The sequence below is a fragment of the Tasmannia lanceolata genome, unplaced genomic scaffold (genome assembly GCF_043159265.1).
Source record: "Tasmannia lanceolata isolate RefF3 unplaced genomic scaffold, GAP_Taslan_0.1 ptg000008l, whole genome shotgun sequence".
Classification (NCBI taxonomy): domain Eukaryota; kingdom Viridiplantae; phylum Streptophyta; class Magnoliopsida; order Canellales; family Winteraceae; genus Tasmannia; species Tasmannia lanceolata.
In genome coordinates this window covers 32,566,148-32,590,199 of record NW_027518685.1, presented here as the reverse complement: position 1 = coordinate 32,590,199, position 24,052 = coordinate 32,566,148, and the positions used below count along the sequence as shown (strand labels likewise).

The 24,052-nt window shown below is 37.4% G+C and overlaps 1 protein-coding gene across 1 annotated transcript; it reads right to left on the bottom strand.

Moving 5' to 3' along the window:
• Positions 1 to 24,052, bottom strand: LOC143885223 (uncharacterized). The gene is made up of 18 exons (XM_077389291.1): positions 23,691 to 24,052; positions 20,044 to 20,283; positions 19,237 to 19,300; positions 19,018 to 19,147; positions 18,642 to 18,786; positions 14,720 to 14,977; positions 14,513 to 14,597; positions 12,896 to 12,998; positions 11,727 to 11,852; positions 11,539 to 11,652; positions 10,227 to 10,345; positions 9,980 to 10,067; positions 6,841 to 6,933; positions 6,615 to 6,704; positions 6,377 to 6,496; positions 6,157 to 6,248; positions 5,681 to 5,738; positions 1 to 374 (listed from the first exon to the last, which is right to left on the bottom strand). Exons 1-18 carry the CDS (start codon positions 23,875 to 23,877, stop codon positions 318 to 320), a joined length of 2,169 nt encoding a protein of 722 aa, XP_077245406.1. The 5' UTR covers positions 23,878 to 24,052; the 3' UTR covers positions 1 to 317.

The following is a 24,052-nucleotide window of genomic DNA, read 5'->3' as shown; positions in this document are numbered from 1 at the left end:
TGTGTAACTGATCTTTGCCATAGATTTGCTCTGTACTTAAGTTCTCTACAAACAAATTGCTGGAAGGGGGGGTGTTTAAGTTTGGAAGGATGGTTGACTCATTAACAAACATTTGAGCTACCTCTTAACACATTTATTCTTGCATTGACATCTCTCTATTTGTTTATAAAATGGGCCTCAATACTGCAGCTACATATATCATGTTAACATAAAGAATGAGAAGAATACCTTTTGGTAATTGTATGTATTTACATGTCCACAGAGTGATATGATAAGCGCAAAGACAACCACGCCAGCAACGGAAGTAGCCACCGGTCCTACACGTTTAATTCGCCGGTCTGAATTGTATCATCTTTCTCATCAGCGCGGCCATGCTGTTAAACATCAAAGTTAATAATATTTGGAGGACAAACTGATACAAATCACAAATACTGCCTAATTATGTTACCAATCATCCCATCTACTTTGTAAAATGCAGAATTTCTTTAGCTTCCAGAACAATGTGTCGTTGTCATCAATGGACTTCTAATTAGGATTACCGAAATTCGAAAAAGTTAGATTCCACAACACACATCCTTTCCTCTACATGTACCAGTACCTGTTAAGACCTACAATCTGTTTTACGGATCATAGTTTCCAAGGAATTTAAGACAATTAAGAGGTTGAGAAAGGCATCCAAAGTAGAATGAGATGGATGTTGGTTGTCCCAAGTCCCAACCATTCTTGTTAGTCCGGATCCTGATAAGGAAAAGGGGTAATTTGTAAAAAAATTCTTTTGTTGTCGATTCCTATGTGTAGTGCTGCTTCTGTCAACAGTCTAAGAGAGAGGTGAAAGACGCACCTTAGGCTAAAGCATGCATTATAAATGACAAGTTTAAAACATGAAAAACGAATGTGTTTGAGTGAACTAAAGACTTAAGAGTAACAAATATACCAAATTACAGAGTGAGACTACTATATAGTATAAAATTATGAAACAACTAGATTTGTACATATTCAGAAATGACACCACTCCCCCACCACCAAAGAAAGATACTATAGATATACATTGCAACGTATGGAAAGGGGATTTGCAATTAATAAACAGAAAATAAAGAAAAGCACCAGCACCAAACACAAGACCGCACATGAATTTTTTTTTTTTTTTTTGAATGATACCGCACATGAATGTTTATTAATTTAAAATAATTGATCACTGGCTCGTAAAAAATTAACTTTATCATAATCGACACTAGGGCTACAAATGGGACAGGCTTCGAAAAGCACTGTGTACCCGACCAGACTACACTTGAACAAGAATTGATCATTGGCTTGTAAAAATCAACTTTCTCATAATCGGATGCTAGGCTTACGAATGGGCAAGGTTTGGGCTTAGCTACTTCTTTTTGAATGGTGGTTTGGGCGCTTTGGTAAAAGAATATAGATGCCTGGCCTTTAGGCCCCATTCCAAGGTAAATTCTGCACCTAGGACCCCCTTCACTCATGGCTAGTCTAAAGCCCTAAGTGAGTAGCGAGGTCCGCACGATGAAAAAATTGTGTTTTGAACAAGAGCTCAGAAGCATGATGCTCCAAAAAACTTGATAAAAAGGAAAAAAAAAACTAAAGAAGTAAATTTTGCTCAAAAGATGAATTCTTGAAACGAAATTTGTAGAAAATTAATAAAAACATATACACTAAATAACATTATGTCCACATACAAATATGAGGAATGCTAAACTAAAGGATGGCCCTGCAAAAACCAGCTGCAAGGGCACCCCCATTGGATCCACGTCACCTCATTGTATTTACAATGGCACTGAAAAATGTAAAAGAATAAATAATAAATGCAATGAAGTGGCGTGAATCCAATGGGGGCGCCCTTGCCGCTGGTTTTTGAAAGGGCGCCCTTCAGTTTAACATTCCTCCATAAATATGTGTGACAAGAGATCAAGAAGATGTAGAAAAGTCACAGACATGGTTTAGGGGGGGAAACGATTGCTGGTCCATAGCATTAATTGAAAAAAGACAAAACTACCTGGGGACTTGATACAAGAAAATATATATTATACTTTGACACTCACTTCAAGCTGGAGAATATATATCACCCATGCCCAGCTTGGAACACATAAGAAAATGATTCCTAGCAAGGGCTTTGGTAAAGACATCGCCCACTTGATCCTTAGACTTCACAAATGGCCTACATATCTTCTAACGTATGCCTGCATCACGAACAAAGTGGCAATCAACTTCGATGTGCTTCGTTCTCTCATGGAAAACTGGATTGCTGGCAGTGTAGATTGTTGTTTGACTGTATTCATTTCATCACCAGAGGTTTATCGGATACAACTCCAAATTCACTCATAAATAGTTTTTACCCACATCAATTCGCATGCAATATGTGGCATTGCTTTATATTCGGCTTCTTCACTTGAACATGCAGTAACATTTTGTTTCTTGTTTCTCCAAGATACAAGATTTTCACCAAGAAATGTACAGTCGCCAATGGTAGCTCCACTTGAACATGCAGTAACATTTTGTTTCTTGTTTCTCCAAGATACTAGATTTTCACCAACAAATGTACAGTCGCCAATGGTAGCTCTTCCGGATAGTGATCCAGCATTCCAGCCCAATTAGCATTTGAGCAACTGACAAAATCAAGGTCATCCCATTTTTGTATATAAGGCCTTTCTCTGGAGCATTCTTGAGATACCGAAGAATGTTGCAAATTGAACACCATCTTCACATAATATTTTTACATTTAGATTAACATTCATGTTTCAATGAGAAGATCCGTCACATTCTTCCTTTGGGATAGACTTGTACCATCCTTTTTCCTTGCAACCTCTATGCCTAGAAAATAGTGTAGCTGTCCAAGATCGTCTGTCTGAAAACGTTGCTTAAGCTTCCTCTTCACCTCATCTATCCTAACCATGTCATTGCCAGAAATGGTAATATCATCAACATAGACAATTAATACGATTATACCCTATGTTCTCTAATGAACAAAAATAGAAAGATCGGCATGGCTTTGACAAAATCCAATGGATACAACTACTCTGACGAACTTGTCAAACCACACTCTAGGAGATTCTTTAAGCCCATAAATGGCTTTTTGCAATTTACAAACGATATTCTTCCCCCAAAGCAACAAAACCCCAGGGTTGCTTCATGTAAACTTCCTCATGAAGATCTCCATACAGAAAGGCATTTTTTGACATCAAGTTGAAACAATGGCCAGCTATAGTGGACAACAACAATAAGAACACGGCCAGAATTACGCCTTATCATTGGAGAGAAAGGCTTAAAATAATTGATACCGTATGTATGAGTGTAGCCCTTGGCGACAAGGCTAGGCTTCAACCTTTCAATGCTGCCATCAAGTTGGTATTTGATAGAAAACATCCACCGGCAACCAACCGCATCCCTTCCCTTAGGTGAAGAAGTGTTGGGAACACAAGGCATGCATTTCTTCATCTACAACCTTCTTCCACCTCAGATGAGTGAGGGCTTCTTGAAATGTTTTAGGAATGGAAACAAAAGAAAGGGGATAATGCAATGCAACGATAGGAAGGAGATAGGTAGTCAAATGAAACATACTGACTAATAGGATATTGAGTAGATGATCTTTTACCTTTTCAGAAAGCAACCTAAGCTTCTAAGTCCGCGCACAAATTCCCAACGGAGATAGGATCCACAGGAAAATCCGAAGAGTTGGTGGTAAACCGACCATCCGATTGTGTGACCGGTCCAGTACGTCTTGTATAAACAAGAAGAGCTTTTGTAGATGGAGAAGGAGCATCATCCTTAGAAAGAGAATGCGGAACAGAAGTATTATGAGTGGTAACAGGCATAGGAATATTTGAATCTAAGGAGGAGCCAATATCAGAAAAATAAGATGTACTCTCAAAGAAGGTAGCATCATCACTAACTAGGGGTTTCCTAGTTACAAGGTCAAAACACAGACACTCTTTTTGAGTGCGAGAGTATACAAGGAAGTCAGGTTGCTAGAGCAGGAAGCGAAGCAGGAAGTCCCGGATGGTGGGAAGCGTGAAGGGTCGGGGGAAACTCCGGGGAAGCGCTGGGTAAGGGCGAAGGGAAGTGCCGGGGAAGCATGACGGGGAAGCGTGTTTCCCATTTTTGTGATTCCCATAAAATTAAAACGATAGAAAGCGACAGGGAAGCGCGTTCCTATTTTGGGGAAGCACGATTCCCATTTTGGGGAAGCGCGATTCCCGTTGTTGGGGAAGTGCGATTCCCACTTTTTGGGGAAGCGTCGAGATTCCAGATTCGGAATCGGGTTCCGGGGAATTGCGATTCCCCGATGTAGGGAAAGATTCCTGCTTCCTTGCAAGGAACACACAGTAATACAAGAAGATAATTTATTAGGAAGGCAAAATAGACACCCGAATATCCCTTTGGGGTGGGGGGGGATGATACACAGGAGATAGAGGAGATAGGACAGAAAATGGGACCTGATTATCCAAAACTTCCAAAGGCATATCATTACTCAGATAACATGCAATTAATACATCATCACCCCAAAAGCCTTCAGGTACGTGCATATGGAGCATGATAGAGCGAGCAACATGAAGTAAATGTTTATTTTTTACTTTCTGCAACTCCATTTTATTGTGGAATACGAACACAAAATGTTTAATGTATTATACCATTTTCAGAGGAAAATAATGAGATGTCATTTTGCATATACTCTAAAGCATTGTCAGGTTGTAAAATACAATTTTTTTTTTGACAAATTGCATTTCTATTTTATTTTTATGAAATGCTTTGAATACATGAACAGGTTCAGTACGATCTTTAAGTCATGAGTCAAAAGTCATCCACGAAAGTAACAACATACAGAAAACCAAAGAGATTAGACACACGACATGGACCCCAGATATCTGGATGGACTAATGAGAAAGGTGACATGACTCAGACTCAAGAATAAAAGTAAAGCAAAGAGAGGGAACCATTCGCTGCAACTTTTCCAAGGATGGATGACAATAATCCATTTTATTAGATTTTTACTTTTCTTTGCCAATGTACAACTTCTATAATACAAAATCAAGTGGGGATATCCTCAACCCCCTCCCCGCATCAAAAGTAAAAAAAAAGATGCGATAAGAATTAGACAAGCCCACAATCATAGACAAGGTTTTAAATTTCGACCGAAATCCGAAATTTCGGGTTTCGGTTGAGAGCGAAACCGAAATTGGATAAATTCGAAACGTTACAAAATTTCGACCCAAATTTCTAAATTTCGATCGAAATTTCATTTTCCCAGAAATTTCGGGCCGAAAATTTAAGGAATATCACCAAAAAATCAGGGATTTATTCATTATTTATTATTATCCCGAAATTTCAGGGATTTCGTCGAAATCTTGTACAGGTTAAAATATTACGTCGTTCGATTTCACTAGTTTTCGTCCGAAATCTCAAAATTTCGGCTGAAATTTCGGTTTCGGTGAGGACCGAAATGTGATCCGAAACCAAAATTTTAAACATTGATCATAGATCCATATTCCAACTATAAAAACCTTTACAAAGAAAATAAATATCATTGAACGCATATAGGCCAAATTAAAAAAAAATAACAGTGCTTCATAAAAAAGATATAATAGAACTATTTATGCACTAAAAATGCATGAAAATTTTATAATACCCTAATACAAAAATTACCCCTTTTGGAGAGAATACTTACATCCATGGGCAGATCGGCGGGGAACAAATTTATGGCACCGGGATTGAAACTAAAACCACTGAAAAAAGAGCATCAAGTGTAGACGTTAATAAAATAAACTTGAAACCATATGTAGCATGTAAGAAAAACCAATCGCAATTATAAAATTGAAAATGGATTGTTGTAATCATTTATTCAAGACCATATCATCAGAATAGGATGAAGATAGTGAGAACTAATATGAATAACAATCTACAGCACAAAATAATAAAAATAGAAGTACAAGTTGTGCAGTTCTAGTAAGTTGTAATTCCCAAACCGTTAAGTTCCAAACTATAGGTCATGGAAGTTCACATGTTACATGAAGGGTACTACAGTTTAGGGTCAAGCCAGCCAGGTTCATATGTTTAGCCTTAGACCCCTTGGGTTTGGTTCTTTTTCTGTTGGAAGCATTAAAGGTAGATATTCTGAAATATAGTTAACTACCACAAGAATACCTGCAAGATAGAACTAGCTGCCACACGTATGGGATAAAGAACTCCTCAGGATGATTCTCTTGCTCGTATGTGAACCGTAACTGGGTAAACATCTGTTCAAATCCAAAACATAAGTGATTGATTTGCATGTATTGAAAAGTTAATTACATTAAAACGAACTTTTAAGTCATAAAATTAAAGGGCTACCACTTTTTAAGACAAACAATCATTTCCATTTCACCTTCATCCCATCACCACGCCACGATCGGCAATTAATGATTATGACTCGGAGGACTTTCGCCACCGACCATTCACCTTCCATTTGGTGTGCATCCATCCCGCTATTGAAGAAATCCAATACCTACAAAGCAAGATAATTGTTCAAATCTGTTATGTTCTCATGAATAAGATAACCTAGAAGGAAGATTTAAAGCAATTCAAGAAAAGCAATCATCTAAAACATTAACTAACAGGCATACCATGTAAATGTTTTCAAGGAGCTCATTAAAGCGTGGATGATTCTTGAAGGGCTGAAAGACCTCCTGTCGATGCATTATTGCATATACAAACTGCACCAGTCACAAAAAAAGAGGAAAAAAATGAACTTGAAAAATGACAAGATGATTCTTATCTTTGAGAAGAATTAGCTTCATGTACTATCAAATAGAAAACAAAACATTGACAAGCATTAAATCTGACAAATACCTCAGGATTCCGAGGCAGAGCATATGTAAGAATTGCATTTAAGATTTCCAGTACAATTCTTAGGAAGTCGGTATAAATGTGCAGCTCCGTCGACTGCAATGAATTTAACCTTCTTTTAATAAAAAGTGGGAGAATACAAAATAGTGACATCAAGTAGAAAATTTATAAGCCCCAAAAAAAATAAAAAAAAATAAAAAATAAATATATATATATATATAAATATATATATATATATATATATATATATATATATATATATATATATGAGAGAACATTTCCTACACACTTGTGTAGGTAAGTTACCTACACACTACCTTAAAATACAGTGGGGGCCCACATTGTTTGGGTGATCCAAACCATTCATTTGAATGGTCCTCACATAGATAGGGTGTCCACAAAAAATCAGATCCATAGGATCATCCTAACCATTCAAACTATGGAGGCAAAAAATGGACTAATTTGTGAAGGTTTATACACGTTCATTTTACCTCCACAAATCGTAGGGTTGGGATGATCCTATGGATCTGATTTTTTGTGGACACCCTATCTATGTGAGGACCATTCAAATGAATTGTTTGGATCACCCAAACAATGTGGGCCCCCACTGTATTTTAAGGTAGTGTGTAGGTAACTTACCTACACAAGTGTGTAGGAAATGTTCTCTCTCTCTCTCTCTATATATATATATATATATATATATATATATATATATATATATATGAGGAAAGTAAAGTGTTGGTGAGCTTAAGCGCCCAATCACATGGGTCCCACATTTTCTGTGGTGATCCAAAGCATTCATTTGCAAGGCCCTATCATAGATGGGGTGTGTACCAAAAATCAGCTCCATAGGATCATCCTAACCCATCCATTTGTGGAGGTCAAAATGGACAGACATTATTTGTCCACAAATCTGCCCATTTTTTTCCTCCACAAATGATCCAAACCATTCATTTGCAAGGCCCTATCGTAGATAGGGTGTGTACCAAAAATCAGCTCCATAGGATCATCCTAACCCCTCCATTTGTGGAGAATCATCCTAACCCATCCACAAATCTGCCCAGTTTTGTCCTCCACAAATGGAGGGGTTAGGATGATCCTATGGAGCTGATTTTTGGTACACCCCCTATCTACGATAGGACCTTGCAAATGAATGGTTTGGATCACCACAGAAAATGTGGGACCCATGTGATTGAGCGCTTAAGCGCACCATAAGCTTTGTGAGCTTAAGCGCACCAACAGTTTCCTCTATATATATATATATATATATATATATATATATATATATAGAGGAAAGTGTCTAGTCTCTCCCCTAGATAAGCTTATCTACTCCTCCCTTTAAAAAAACACAGTGGGCCCACGCTGTTTGGATGATCCAAAGCATTCATTTGATAGGTCCTAACATAGATAGGGTGTGCCCAAAAAATCAGCACCAAAGGGTCATCCTAGAACTTCATTTTGTTGGGCACACCGTGCCCAAAATGGATGCATATAAACGTGGACGTTTATATGTGTCCATTCTGGGTACCACAAGGCACCACAAAACGAAGTTCTAGGATGACCCTTTGGTGCTGATTTTTTGGGCACACCCTATCTATTTTAGGACCTATCAAATGAATGCTTTGGATCATCCAAACAGCGTGGGCCCACTGTGTTTTTTTAAAGGGAGGAGTAGATAAGCTTATCTAGGGGAGAGACTAGAGACACTTTCCTCATATATATATATATATATATATATATATATATATATATATATATATATATATATAGAGAGAGAGAGAGAGGAAACTGTTGGTGCGCTTAAGCTCACCAAGCTTATGGTGCGCTTAAGCATATATATATATATATGATCCTACTCGTTCGAGTAGGTAAGCTTATCTACTCGGTCGGGTTAAAAACAGTGTGGGCCTACATTGTTCGAGTGATCCAAATCATTCAAAAAATGGGCAGATTTGTGACAAACAGTGTCTGTCCATTTTTTCCCTCCATTTTTAGATGGGTTAGGATGATCCTATGGATCTGATTTTTTGTGGAGACCCTATCTAGTTAAGGGCCTTTCAAATGAATGGTTTGGATCACCCAAACAATGTGGGCCCCCACTGTATTTTAAGCCGACGGAGTAGCTAAGTTAGCTACTCGATCGTGTAGCTACACTTTTCGCATATATATATATATATATATATATATATATATATATATATATAGAGAGAGAGAGAGAGAGAGAGAGGGGAAAGTGTTCCTAAGCTATAGCTTATCTAAGCTTATCTAAGCTATAGCTCAAAAACACATGTGGCCCCACATTTTTTGGGGGATCCAAAGCATTCATTTGGAAGGCCGTTCCATGGATACGGTGTGTACCAAATATCAGCCCTATAGGATTATCCTAACCCAATCAAAGGTGGAGTGGCAAATGGATAGACACTGCGTGTCCATGTTTTTGCCCATTTTTTCCCTCAACAGACAGGGTTAGGATGATCCTATAGGGCTGATTTTTAGTACACACCCTATCCATGGAAGGGCCTTCCAAATGAATGCTTTGGATCCCCAAAAAATGTGGGGCCACATGTGTTTTTGACCTATAGCTTAAACTCATTTTTTTGCAAGGGTGCTCTTCATTTTATAACTCATTTTTTTAGTCCAAGTTTGCTCGTATAGTCGTATATATTTATATGGGGGCGTGGTATCTGAGTTCAAGCTCAGAAATTCTATCTGAGGTAGAAAGCTGACATAGATAGGTTGTTCCTAAGAAACCATCTCCATAGGATCCTCCTAACCATTCGATCTGTAGAGGCACAAAATGGACCATTTTGTAGACGTCCATTTTAAACCTCCACAAATCAACGCTTACCATGATCCTATGAAGATGATTTCTTAGGTACACCCTATCTATGTTAGGTCCTATAGAATCAATATCTAACATAACCCAAACAACATAGGCAGACACCCCCCTTTTTTTTTTTTTTTTGAAAGTTATATTTAAAGGCAGACACCTTATTTAAAAACTCTACCTCAGAAATTCTATCTGAGCTTGAGCTCAGAAACCATTTACTATATTTATATATATACACATTTATCTAATATATATATATATATATATATATATATATATATATATATATAGAGAGAGAGAGAGAGAGAGTACCATATCTTCTGCTATGCTTCCCCCTTCTACTATGTTGCCTTTAGCTTGAAGAATCTTGCCATTTCTTAGTTCTGCTAGTTTGGTATACCTGGAGAAAATTGCATGACATAAAACACAAAACAAAATAGTAGTAAAAAACCAAGAGTACATTTCAAGGAAGCAAAAGCACTATAAAAAGCCTTGTATAACCAAAATTCCTCCTGCAAGAGAGAGAGAGAGAGAGAGAAGGCAGAAACCAGCAGCATACTTGCGTGAGAGCATGTCAAATAGGCTAACCAGCCTCTGCGATGCATATGCACTCAACCTGTGCACATGTGGGGCCATGTTTGCCAGTGTTGCAAGGCAGTTTGTGTGAAGGTAGACATCCTGTAATTACATAGATGAGTGACAGAAAACTGACCATTAAAAACGATTTTTTTTAATTTTTAAAATCGCTTGCCATTAAATATGATAACAATTAACAAATACTTATATATAGCAATTCTAGCCCAAATCTTTAGTTTAACTGAATCCCTATGATTTAGCCGACACTTTGAATTTATTGCTGACACAGGTGTCGTGTCGTGTCGTGTCGACACGACACCCATGTCCACACACGTCAACACTCCTTTCGACACTTGTGATATACTACTAGAAGTGCCGACTTAATTTAGGCATGTCGACGGATTTTTGGTACTGTGTCAAGTGTGAAATTCTGTTTTATAATTGAATATTGCGTTAACCGCTAAATTAACTCTCTTATATTATAAACACTTCTTTAACTAATGTTTGATGTTATATCCCATTTCCTAATCCTAAAACCCTAAACAAACTCTTATTCCAATATTATATTCATTGTATCCTATTGGCTTTTTGTGCCCCTGTTTCTGGTTTAGCTGTGTCCCCGTTTCTAAATTTTGGGAGTTTGCCGTGTCCGACACTCCATGACCGTGTCGAAACTCGAAACGTGACACTCGTGTCTGTGTCCACAAATCATTGAATCCGCATCCACAACATGCAATAAAAAAGATCAGACTAGTATGTTAGAAGGTTTATGCCCAAATGATTTTAACCATGGTTTTAAATTTCAACCGAAATTTAAGGATTTTCACCCAAAAATCTCGATTTTATTCGGCCAAAATTTTGGAAGAGATAAAATATTATTTTAATTCATTTCGTCAGATTTCAGCCAAAATTTCAAAATTTCAGCCAAAATTTCAGTTTCGGTGAGGACCGAAACGCATTCCGAAACCAAAATTTGAAACCATGATTTTAACAAAGATCCAAATGCACACAGTTCAATATGTTGAAGAGGGTAGAAGGGTATTGTAGTCATTACGTGTATGTTGGAGGGGCATTGTAGTCATTATGTGTATGTTGGGAGGGGCATTGTAGTCTTTGTATCATGTAGCCCTAACACGGGCCTATATATACATCATATTCATGGAAGTGCTCCTTAGTGGAGACTCCTCATCTTCTCCCTCACTCTTCTTGTCCTCCTCTCTTACCTTATCCATTTCTAACAAATACAAAACTCTATTCACATAAGAAAGCAGCTAGATGGATGTGAAAAGATATACCCGCAGCTTAGAAAGATTGTACTTCACAGTCCGTACGAGTATTATAACCATCAAAGAACCAAGAGAGGTTTGATGGAGAAGGCGTTCTTCATACCACGGAACATTTGGCAGTATCTGTGAAAGAAATATTAATATTTAACAATAAATCTAAAGAATGTGCAAAATGTGACTCTGGAAGCAATTCTTACCAGTTTATGTATATTGGCATTGAAAGATGAATCCTGACTTAGAATGAGGAGGATAATCAGCAACATATAAATTTGATTAGAAGATCTCCTTGAAGCGTTATAAAGTGTTTCCAGAATAGGCATCAGCTGTATATTCCATTGCCACAAAAATACGTCTCATATTAGCATACACTTCCATTAACTCATTCATTTTATGAATCCATTCTTAAATGTTGGCAGTACTTTATATCCTAACTACTTTATTGGAAAGGAACCTATTATGCTAGTGCAAGAATATCAGCTATAAATTGTAATGTGCCCAGTCATTGTTAAAGCAAACCCATCAACAAGGTTCTGCATCAGTCAGGACCATGGATTTAAATTTCGATTTCGGCCTTGGCCGAAACCGAAATTTCAGCCGAAATCTAGTAAAACTCAACTCAACAAAGCCTTTGTCCCAAACTAGTTGGGGTCAACTAAATGAATCCTTTAGAAAAATTTCATGAAGAAGGTGAAAGGAATCTACCCGGCTCTAGCTAGGTTCTTCTACGTGGATCATTTTCTTCCATTCTGTCCTACCAAGGTCATGTTCTCTGTTATGTTCCTAGCTATCAAGTCTTTCCTCACTGTTTCTACCCAAGTTGTTTTCGGTCTACCCCTACCTCTTTTTACTCCATCAATTTGGCACGAGTCGCCTCTTCTCACCGTTGCATCCAAAGGCCTACGTTGGATATGCCAAACCATCTTAAGCGGTGCTCTCTCATCTTCTCCTCAATTGGTGCCACCCCCACCTTTTTATGAATGTCTTCATTTTTAATTCTATCTAACCTTGTGTGGCCGCACATCCATCTAAACATTTGCATCTCCACTACACTCATCTTACGCACATGCTGCTTCTTGGTGGCCCAACATTCTAAGCCGTACAGCATGGCTGGCTAACAGCTGTCTTATAAATTTTATTATTCAGTAAAAAAAGTAGTAATTTATTATTTCGATAATTTTGGCTTAAATTACCCAGATTGCGGAAAAATAATAAATTTTTGAAAAAAAAAATCAATTTGCTGAAATTTCGGCAGAATTTTGGTTCGGTTTCGGTCCCAACCGAAACTTAAAGGTTGGGACAAACAATGCCGGTTTTGATTTCAATTATATCAACTACCATGGGGTGACTGTGAAATGTGAAAGCGTACCAATGTATCCAAATCAGTTCGCACCAATACATACTCCAAAAAGTCAGGGTTCCCATGCACCAATGAGTAGAGCAGTAAGACAGACCTCTCATAGGCCAAGCACCTGCACAGTCATACCGGTTAGGACGAACTTTAGAAGTTCATGTAATTGTAGAAGAAACTGATAAAGTACAACACATTATTATGGATGGAAAAATTAATATGGCAGGAAAAAATCAAAATGATTTTTTAAGTTATGGTGGTACTAAATGGATGCAAGAAGAAAAATTCTTTGCATGGTTGTTTTACTATTATGGAACAATAGCGTGCCTACAAGTAAACCACATTATTCGGTTCTTTATAAAATATACAACTAAAATTTTGGAGTTAGGATCTCTTGATTGAGTCATTAATCTGCATGCCCAGTGTTTCAAACTGCGGATCCGGGCTACAACGTGACCAAAGCAAATTCCAGTCGACTCGGCATGACTCGATTGAGTACTCGGTTGACACAGTCATAACTTGGGAGACTCATAGAAGTTTTGATTGACTTTGTAGGGAAAAAACAAGGACTCAGACAAGAATGCGACAAAGTAAATGGGAGTCGACTCAAGCGAGTTAACAATAACATGGGGGAGTTTTGAAACTACGTGCATGCCATATCATGGCAAGCTTTATTTCAAGTTCAACCTCCTCAAAATTATACAAGATAAAGAAGTCGTTAAAAAGCTTTAGAATAGAATACAAATGCATTATTTACACAAAAGTCACTCAACGTACAAATATTTTTTGTGGTTTCTGGAAAATGTTTCATGTGCGTTCCAACACATGCTTCCCACATGTTTCACATATGTTTCTTATACATTTCATAAACGTTTTTCACACATTTGCCATATGTTTCTCACGTGTTTCACACACGTTCATGTAAGTTTCTTACATGTTTCCCACGTGTTTCCCATATGTTTCCCATGCATTTTGGAAATGTTTCCTCAATGTTTTTACACACTTCGTATCTTTTTCCAAAACGTGTTTCCTACGCCCAAGCCATTTCCGGAAACTATGTTTCTAACTCCTTTTCATTTACCCACATCTCCAGAAGTGCGAATAAGAATACCTATCATCTCACTAAGGACGGTGTGACTAGAGAATCGGTGCATGTGGGGAAATCACTGCTCCCACTATAAATGTTTCTTGGATTTCTGTTTTAGTAAAGCTTTCCTTGACTGGTTCAAAAATAACATTTATCAGAATTATGCAGAACTAAAACATATTTGGGGACCAATAAATCATTACAAACTAAAAATGTTTAACAAAGAGAAGGCATCCCCACAAGAAATTATGCTACTAATAGAGACCAAAATAAAGCAGAGGGCATATATTTGTATCCTGGTTGCCAGAAACATCGGTGGGTGATATGTCTGCACATATTGACATTACAGTTTCAAAATTACTGTCAAGATGAGGTTGATGAGTCCAACTAGAAATGATAAAAAGTAGCCATTTGATGACAGGAAAAAGTGATGGAAACTCAAACAGGTATGTAAAAGAATTTATTTAGTAAATTGACACAGAAAACAAGAAACCTGAGTCCATATACCCTCTAATATTGGACCAGAGGAAGGTATAACAGATACTTACTCTCCAAGGGTGTCAAACAAAGCAGCAAAATTCATTCTCACAAGTGGTCCACTGTGTGCATTTCCCTCAATGTCTACACGATCAACTGCAAGCAAATATGCATCCACAGAGCACTTGATTTTAGCAGAAAACAAAATGCTCATTTCTTTTTTTTAAATGGTCAGAATGCTCATTTCTTCCAAAAGGGTAAAAGAGAGATGATCTTACATTCAATATCACGTGCATTTTCTAAGGCCTTGCAGTAAAGGTTGTCAGAAAAATATGATTGCTCTTTCAGTTGAGAGTCGGAGTTGGTACCGTCTTCCCTTTTATTTTCCAAAGAATCATCCACCAGAACACACTTCCGGTAATGAACGAGAATAAGCAAAACAAGAAGACTAGTATCTGCCAATGGGCTTCTTGAACCATCCGCACTCGAACTTACAAGATAGTTGAAAGTGTAATATGGCAATAGGACAAAATTTGCTGCAAGAATAAGAATAAGAAAAATACACGCCGTTGGTGGTTTGCTGTCACAGGTGATTTGCCAAAAGTCGGTTAACTTTGACAAAATATTTTATAAAAAAAAGAGAAAGCAGTAAATACCCCCACCCCCCCCCAAAAAAAAAAAAAAAAAACAACCAACCAACGCGCGCGCGCGCACACACACACACACACAGAGAGAGAGAGAGAGAGAGAGAGAGAGAGAGAGAGAGAGAGCACTACTGCAAAGGACAGAAGAAGAATTCTGTTCCATACAAATTCGTTGCCCATCCTCCCTTTTACTTATAAATTTATAATTCCATAGAAGGGGAATCAAATAAAAAGTTGACAAGCACAAAAAAATAAAATAAAACACAATGTTGCATGTACAAGAGGCTAAAGTCTTTTTGTACACACACGCACACACACACACACACACACACACACACACACACACACACACACACAGAGAGAGAGATGCACAAGTCAGTCACTTTGATATGAGAAGAATAAATCTGAAAATGAAAATATGTTCTTCGCTGTGATGACCTCATGATTTAAAAGTCTACTTGAAATGTTCTATTTTTAAGGTTCAGTTAGCACTTAGCATTGAGCAGCAGTCATTTATTTTTTTATTTTCTAGTATTGTGTAAAAAATGTCTATTAGCAATTGCTTATTGAAATAATCTATGTAGAGCATTTGCAATTGACTTTCATTCAATGTCGATTTGAGTATAACTCATCATTTTGCTTTCTGATAATTGTTAATTGATTTGCTATCATGAAATCTCATTGCTTTATACTCAACAAACAATTTGTTTTTCATTTTCATAGTATTTCCTTCTTTAAAATTTGCAATGTTTTAGACAGTGTATCTTTCTATAAATTTGGTAATGTATTAAAACATTTTTTTTTCATATATTAATGAGAAAATGACATCAATGGAAAGAATGGGTATCCCAGAAGGTACGCATTTTGAGAGCACACAAAAGGGGTATCCCAGAGTTACATCCATCCACGGCACAATTTCTACATAATGATGTATAAAAACCCAAAGGTTTGCAAAATGAATTGTCAAGACTTCTCATGCAAAGGACTCCCCTATCCATATTTGAGTGGGGTGGTGGCAGAGAAGAGAAAGGTAGCCCGACCACTTCGAAAAGCAGGTAAGCAATCCGCAGAAAGAGATATGGGGCCATCTAACCCAAAAAATTGGCATGCCACTACAGAATCAAATCTCAGACTCCCAGATAAAGAGGAAAGAGTCGACAAGAGTTTCAATTCAATTATTCAATCACAAACTCTTATACATTTCCACCCTTTGGATAAAGGAACAATACCAAGTTCATGCTCACAACAAAGCAAACATCCATCCACCACCGACCTAGGACTCCAATAGTATCAAGATATGGTACATCTTTATTAAGATTAATAGGGTTCTAAAAACAAGCATTCTTTTAAGGAGCCTCCACAAGGATTTTAGTTTTGGAAACAGGCTAAAAGTAACATTACTGACCAAATGTTTCAATCATCAATCACAAATTATCATAAACTAACAATAATAGATCAGAGTTACCAATTTTCTTAAAAATATGAACAGTCTAAAATTTTCCTTTTTTTATTTTTTCTTTTTTCTTTAAAGATAGGACTCCGAGTGTTCATCATGTAATTCAGAATTTGATGTACAGTCCAGACATGGTTAAAGGTTAATACATGCAAGTGAAAAGAATGAGTTTTGGATCATGAGCCCATGTACCTGTAAAAATACATGGGCAAATAGCTATAACAACTTTATAATATGCCGGTATCATGGTTCTAAATTTACCCGAAATGACCGAAAGATTTCCATTACCATCTCCACTGACATGAAATCTACATGATTTCCTTTCACGTCATTATTTCCCCAAAATTTTGTCCGAAATTTGACTGAAAGGGTCGGAACAAAAAAAAATGGAAAGAAATTATTTGCATTTCATTTCATTTCGGCAACATCATTGAACAGCACAACAAAGTAATTGTAGCTTATGTATGGGATGTCAGATCGGCGTGGGACTAATGATACCTTGTAACTCTATGTGGTATTGACATAGAGTGACTCTAATCAAAGAAATACAGGTCTAATCGAGGGGCATCAAAGCTTGCCCAACCTAGTAAAGGGGCTTGGGGATAGAGGGTTTTATGGGGGAGATCTTGTCAATAGGTTGTTTGGCAGCTCATTATACTTTCTTATAATTCATTACATTGTACTTCTTTATTGATTTTACTATTCTAGACATGCGCGACATCGCATGTCACTAAGTATTCGATGTGATTAACTCATTATGGATGGTTTTGTTGCTTATGTGATGGTTTCTATTTTCTAAGTATGTATTTGGCTTATTTTAGCATGTCCTAAAGTTTCATCTTAAAATTTCATCATTTGCACATGTTTTTTAAAAGATTAAAAATTTCATCATTTACATATGTTTCTGTATGGTTCCGTGATTGTACAAGATTTCCACCGAAACCGAAATGTTGTTGTTTCTATGCCAACCGAAATGTTTCTGTTTCTATGCCAACCGAAACCGAAACCGAAATTTAAAACCTAGGCCTGTATTAAATACTATCACAAATTACGGATGCTAAATCAATGTAGCTTTGTTTTTCAGCTGCAAACTGAAAGCAATGGAAACACTTTCACAAGAACTTCAAAGAACTATTAACTATATTCGTCCTGCCCAGGTGAACCAATTTGAATTTTTTGAAAGAAAAAAGTGCCACTGATCTACATGTTTATAATATCGAAAGAAAGGACATTGGGAGTCTTCTGCTAATGAAAAAAGGAAACCGCTAGAAGAGCCCACAAATAAAATTTTCCTCTCCCCATTCTGCTTTTGTAAACACCATCCCTCAAATTTCTGCATAGGTGAAGAAGTTGCCAGACCTATATCTCTAGACAATGACGATGAACCATCAGAGTGGATACTGCATTTGATGAGTTGGTGGGTTGCATAAAAGAAAAGAGCCATAAAAAGTAAGTAATGAGGTACTCAGTGAATGCACATGAAAACTAAGCATTTGATTTTACTTTCTTTTGTTCATTATTTATATTATGGATATATAAGACATGTAAAGTCCCAAGCACTGATGTTCATAAACTCGGCACACGTGCTGAAACTCAGCACAATTGACTCAGACCAAAATCCTGACAAGTTTAATTTGGATTTACCTGAGTCGAATTTGGATTTTGAAAGACCAAATTCAGAGTCAGGTCTGACATTTGACAATTTATAAATTAGTTTATAAGAAATTCAAATGATTGTAAGCTAATAATGAGACATGTGTGGTATTCTAAGAAGACTTGACATAATCCTCGTAGTTTTCATATGCACTTACAAATGGACGTAAATTACACACATGAACGTACACATGCATGTACACATGTACATGCATTGAAGCATACGTTACTCTACCTATGCAATGTCCCAGTTCCCGCAATATGACATCACACCACTGACAATAGCTATGATACTATCAAATGAAATTACCAGTAGCATTAGCCTAATGGATGAATAAAACAATAATTTGAAATTCCTCGGTTGAAACCAGTGGCAAATAAAGAGACACAAAGGGATCCAAGACAGAATTCCTTGAAAGCAAGGAGCATCAAGCGCTGGAACCAACATACCGGCAGCAGAACCAACTTTTTGTAAAACCCCAGATTGATTTCCTTCAGAAAACATGGGATAAGATGAACCATTTAAAGGAACAAGCGGACGTGTAATATAATTAAGCAATAGCCTGCGAACCACAGAACCAACCAAAGCACTTTCCTGCAAAAGATAACTAGATTGTGAAATCATTACAGCTAAGGCCCTGTTTGTTTGAGATTGTGACAACCGATTGTAAGCGCTAAACTGATTATTGGACTCGAAATTACGTTTAATTTTGAGTCCAATAATAGGTTTAGGGCTCAAAATCGGTTGCCACAATCTCAAACGAACAGGGCCTAATTTTTAAGATTATTCACCCACCAAAAGAAGTTGAATTCACTCTGTTATCACCTGAATCATTGCTGCATCGATGAATGGATGTACATCTTTTGGTCCGGGAGATGGACCACAACAAAGTTGAGTAGACATGACCACCAGCATTAAATTCAGAAGTTCATGATGGAGGCGGCATGTGAGGGGGCTGGCGACAAAAATATAACAGCAGATTAGGAGCACAAGTGAAACTCTAGGATATGGGAACCGTTCAAGGGACAGAAAAACAGAATATACCTTACAACTGATGTGCCAATAGAATTAAGCACACCATGCATGACAAAACTTTCGATGCTTTGACCTACATCAAACAAATCGAAGCTATAACTCTGATAAACATGTAATAATCCAAAGATTACCAAAAGACATAAATTGTGATAGGAAGAAAATAGATCTCAACAAGGGTCTCAATGGAGAAGTTAAAACAGGAAATTGTGGGTTCACAATATCAATGGTAATCCAACTAACTCGAGACTTGGTATACAATTAAGCGGATAATGCAGCAAAAAAATATTGCAAATTAGAAAAGAAAATCTAAGGAATGCTTTAGAAAATAGAAAATTAGAACATAGAAGAAATATGGTTTCATACCATGATGTTCTAACAGATTGAAGTTGTAGAAAATAGATGCTTCAAAATGACCCTGACTTCGAAAAATACCAAGTCAACACCGGCAGCAAGAGCGGCAACACCAGGTATGACCAAATCATGATAGATGAGAAGATAACTCTAGGTAAAATAATATTCATTGTTACTTGGTAAGGAATACTCAATCAAATACCCAGTGTTACTTGTTCTATTTTCCAAATATCGTTCTATAATATAACAAGAATAAATATCACAAAATTGAATTTTCCCTGGTAGCCATCTCTGGTGCTACCTATTTTAGCTGTCCCATTAAACTGAAAATATTTCTCAAAAATAGAAGGCAATGTCATATATACCAAGAAAAATCGCAAATATTGACAGTGTCAGACAAGTATTGACAAAATAGCAACCAGAGTAAAAGATTTGTAACCAATAAGTTAAGAACTGGCCAATTACCATGTGGGAGATCTTTTTGTGAGGCTTCACCCTCATCAAGGTAGAGATGTAATTCTTCAAAATTATCACTTTTTGCATTTTCAATCAAGTATTTTAGAAATAAAGATGATATGTATGCTGCATTTATGGCCTTCATATAAACTCTTGACGGGACAGCCGAAGTTGACATGGACTCTTGCAAACACCATACCAGATGAATCAAAATCTTTGCAAGATGCCTTGTGTGATAGTTGTTCTGTGCTGCACAAGTATAACAGAAGAAAAGTGAATGAGCAACCATACTACGGTAATTATTTCGAATAAAAAACCATACAGAACCAAGTTAAAAAGAATAAGGAGAATGTGTTTCGCATTTTAACTGCTGAGATTATGGGGGAACATCAAATGAAGGAAATTATCACACTGACATCATGTAGGTTGCCCAGACCATGCTTATGATGTGTTTCTCATACTAAGTGATTTCTTAGTTTCATTCCAAAAAGATAAAAAGAGGAACTAAAAACACATAAACATGATTGATTTCTGCCTGAAATGAATTGCTATATTAAATATACAATAAAAAAAAGAAAGTAATATGGATTATTTATTGTTCATTTTATAGGTGAGATGGGTACGGCAGAGACTATGCACTTCCTAGGCCAATTATCATTCACCTTTTTAGAAAAAAAAAAAACCAAAGAATTACTATCTATTCCCCACGGCTAACCCTCGCTACATCAAAGAACCAACGTGGGGGAAAGACGGGGGGGGGGGGGGGGGGGGGGGGGAGAGGGGTTTTACCCCAAGAACACAACCAAGTGAATGGATTTGAAACATTACAATATTCATGTCAAGATAGTATGTCAAGTTTTCAGGAGAGATCTCGTATGCTTTCATGGAGAACATAGCACGTTCACAAGCTTCAAGCTATGCAGTGTAAAACATGACACCCAGCTGCAAGCTGTCATCCACAAATCTCAATGTCCACTAGTAGAGAAAAGCCCCTGCATGACTCCGGCCAACTTTGGGATACCTGATGGACAAAAGACACCCTCTTCATAAAAAGTTCAAGGTTGCCGTTGCACCATAGTTAGCAAGATGCCATTTTAAAGAGCACATTTTTTAAAGGGACATGTTTTCTGTATGGCATAGTTTCAAAATTCACCCACATCATTGTGGACTCCGCCGAGTTGACTCCCTTTTGCCTTGCCCGTGTTCTGTGTTTTGCCTTACAAAGTCAATAAAACTCCTTTGACTCTCCCAAGTTAGGACCGCGTCAACCGACTACTCAACCGCATCGTGATGAGTTGACTAGGATTTCCTTCGGTTTTGAAGGAAATCCGTGTTTTGAAACACTACTGTATGGGCATATTATGCACTATTTTTCCGTTTTTTTATTGGCATATTTTTTCCTACTTTTCTTAAAAAAGTGGTTTTCCAATATGGTTTGAAAAAAGAATTTCTACGAAAAAACTTCTACATCCTGATTCGATCAAAATGGCAATTCGACCTTCCCATTTGGCACTTAGCTCCCTTTGTCCTTCTTCAACCATTTGAACCAAAGTATATATTATCTTCATCCTTCAATACTAGGGTCCCCAGTTATAGAAAATCAAGGAAAAAGAACAGCCAGCAGGTGACCATGTAAAATCACCAATCTAGCTTGCTCAAGAAAGACCATGAGCTCTTTGTCCTCTACAGTGTTGAGGTCACGCTAATCATCTTCTCCCACAAGGGAAAGCTCTACAAGTTTTGTAGCAGAAACAGCTACAGAAACTTTTGTTTTTATACCCAGTTTTATCTCGTTCATAAGCCTCCCATGGATTTATATTGACAATAAAATTAATTCAAAAGCTAGTTGTTTCTCTTACTTTCTTGTTGAGTATTTTTCTTCTTTCATCTTTAAATAAGTATTAGTTAGATGTGGCTAATGTAAAATATGTAAGAAAGAGAAGAGAAACAGAAGATGGAGGTAACCAAACGTGGATCTTGTCTAACATTCCCTCTAATCTCTCCCGTTTTATAGAATTCCTGAAAAGAATTAATAAAGTTCTCCAAATTTCCCTGGGAATGACAACACCAAATTAAGGTGACTTCATCTGATTAAATGGGAACAATTGCACCAACCTGAGTCCTTGGGTGGTCTTGGCATTAAGAATATTGAACTTCTAAATTCAGTACTCTTGGCTAAATGGTGAAGTTTATTCAATCACAATGGGGACCTATGCGCGAAGGTATTATTTTCAAATACTGAAGAGATTGTCAGTGCCACAGAATAAGGGGATGTTAACCACAGAATAAGAGCAGGTTGGTTGAAGTGGAAGCATGCTTCAGGAGTTCTGTGCGACCGTAAAATGCCTACCAAGTTGAAGGGAAAGTTTTATAAGCACCAAGAAGCAGCATGTGCATAAGATGAGTGTAGCGGAGATGCAAATGCTTAGATGGATGTGCGGCCACACAAGGTTAGATAGAATTAAAAATGAAGACTTCTGTAAAAAGGTGGGGGTGGCACCAATTGAGGAGAAGATGAGAGAGCACCGCTTAAGATGGTTTAGGCATATCCAACGTAGGCCTTTGGATGCTCCAGTGAAAAGAACTGACTCGTGCCAAGTAGATGGAGTAAAAAGAGTAAGGGGCAGACCGAAAACAACTTGGGTAGAAACAGTGAGCAAAGACTTGATGGTTAGGAACATAACAGAGACCATCAAATATTCTGCTTTTTCCCAGATACTCGGGTTCAAACACCCATGGATTTGTTGTTTGCTTACTGGCTTCATATAATTCAAGAAACACTAGTTTTCTCGAAGCCTCTTGCTCATATCTCTCATCGAAGGGTGTTATTCTATAATGTCTGTCCAGCAGTTCCCCCGCTAACCCGAGCGAGCATTCAAATATCTGTCCCACATTCATTCGTGAAGGTACTCCTAATGGGTTGAAGATCATATCAACCGGTGTTCCATCTTTCAAATAAGGCATATCTTGTCTAGGCAAAAATTTTGAAATGAGAGTGAGCATTCAAATATCTGTCCCACATTCATTTGTGAAGGTACTCCTAATGGGTTGAAGACCATATCAACCGGTGTTCCATCTTTCAAATAAGGCATATCTTGTCTAGGCAAATTTTTTGAAATGATACCTTTATTCCCATGTCTTCCAGCTACTTTATCACCTACTTTGATTTCACGCTGAACCCAACTAGTGTCAAGATTAGACTTAGTCAAGTTGAGCAGGGTAGATTCTTTCACCTTCTTCATGAAAATTTTCTAAAGGATTCATTAGCCGACCCCAACTAGTTTGGGACAAAGGCTTAATTGAGTTGACTGAGGAGATGGTCAGTGCCTTCGTCTTGGTGACTGGTTGAATGATGGCTCTTCCATCCAAAAGGCTTGGAAAATTGAATTCCATAACTTTTCATCCTACCTTTCCTTCTTTGTGGGGAACATGTCAAACATTTTTTTTTTAATTGCATTCCATTGATAATATTTCAAAATCGAAGCAATGTCATCGACTAATAGTATGAGAATGAATACTAAGCATTGCATATCGAGATTCAACACAAATTCACAATTCCACAATTCTAAAACCTAAGCATATAATCTCAAAAACGGTAATAAAGAATAATTGCAATAATTATGAAGGAGTGAAACAAAATAGAAAGAACTAATTACCAAAATCCTGGCAAGCTTGAAGAACACGGTGTTGTGGCCATTGAAGAGTGAGAGGAAGCTCAAGTAATTTGATCCAGAAATCAGAAGAAATAGGGTAGGGTTTGTTCCCAACGAAAGATCCGATTAGAAACTCCTCCGTGTCTTTTATCCGCTCGTTCTTGCGCGGCGTCGAAGGCACGGCCCCCATCAAACCCCCTAAATCTGCTCTTTCACAAGAATCGAGAGGGATTCCTCCATGAAAAAATCAGATCTGATAGAGAGGAAAATGAGAGAAACCCTAATTTTATTTTTTATCTTTACAATGGACTAGTGAGGAAAAAGGAAGAGAAAGAAAACGGGGTGGCGTTTGGTTTGATGATGAC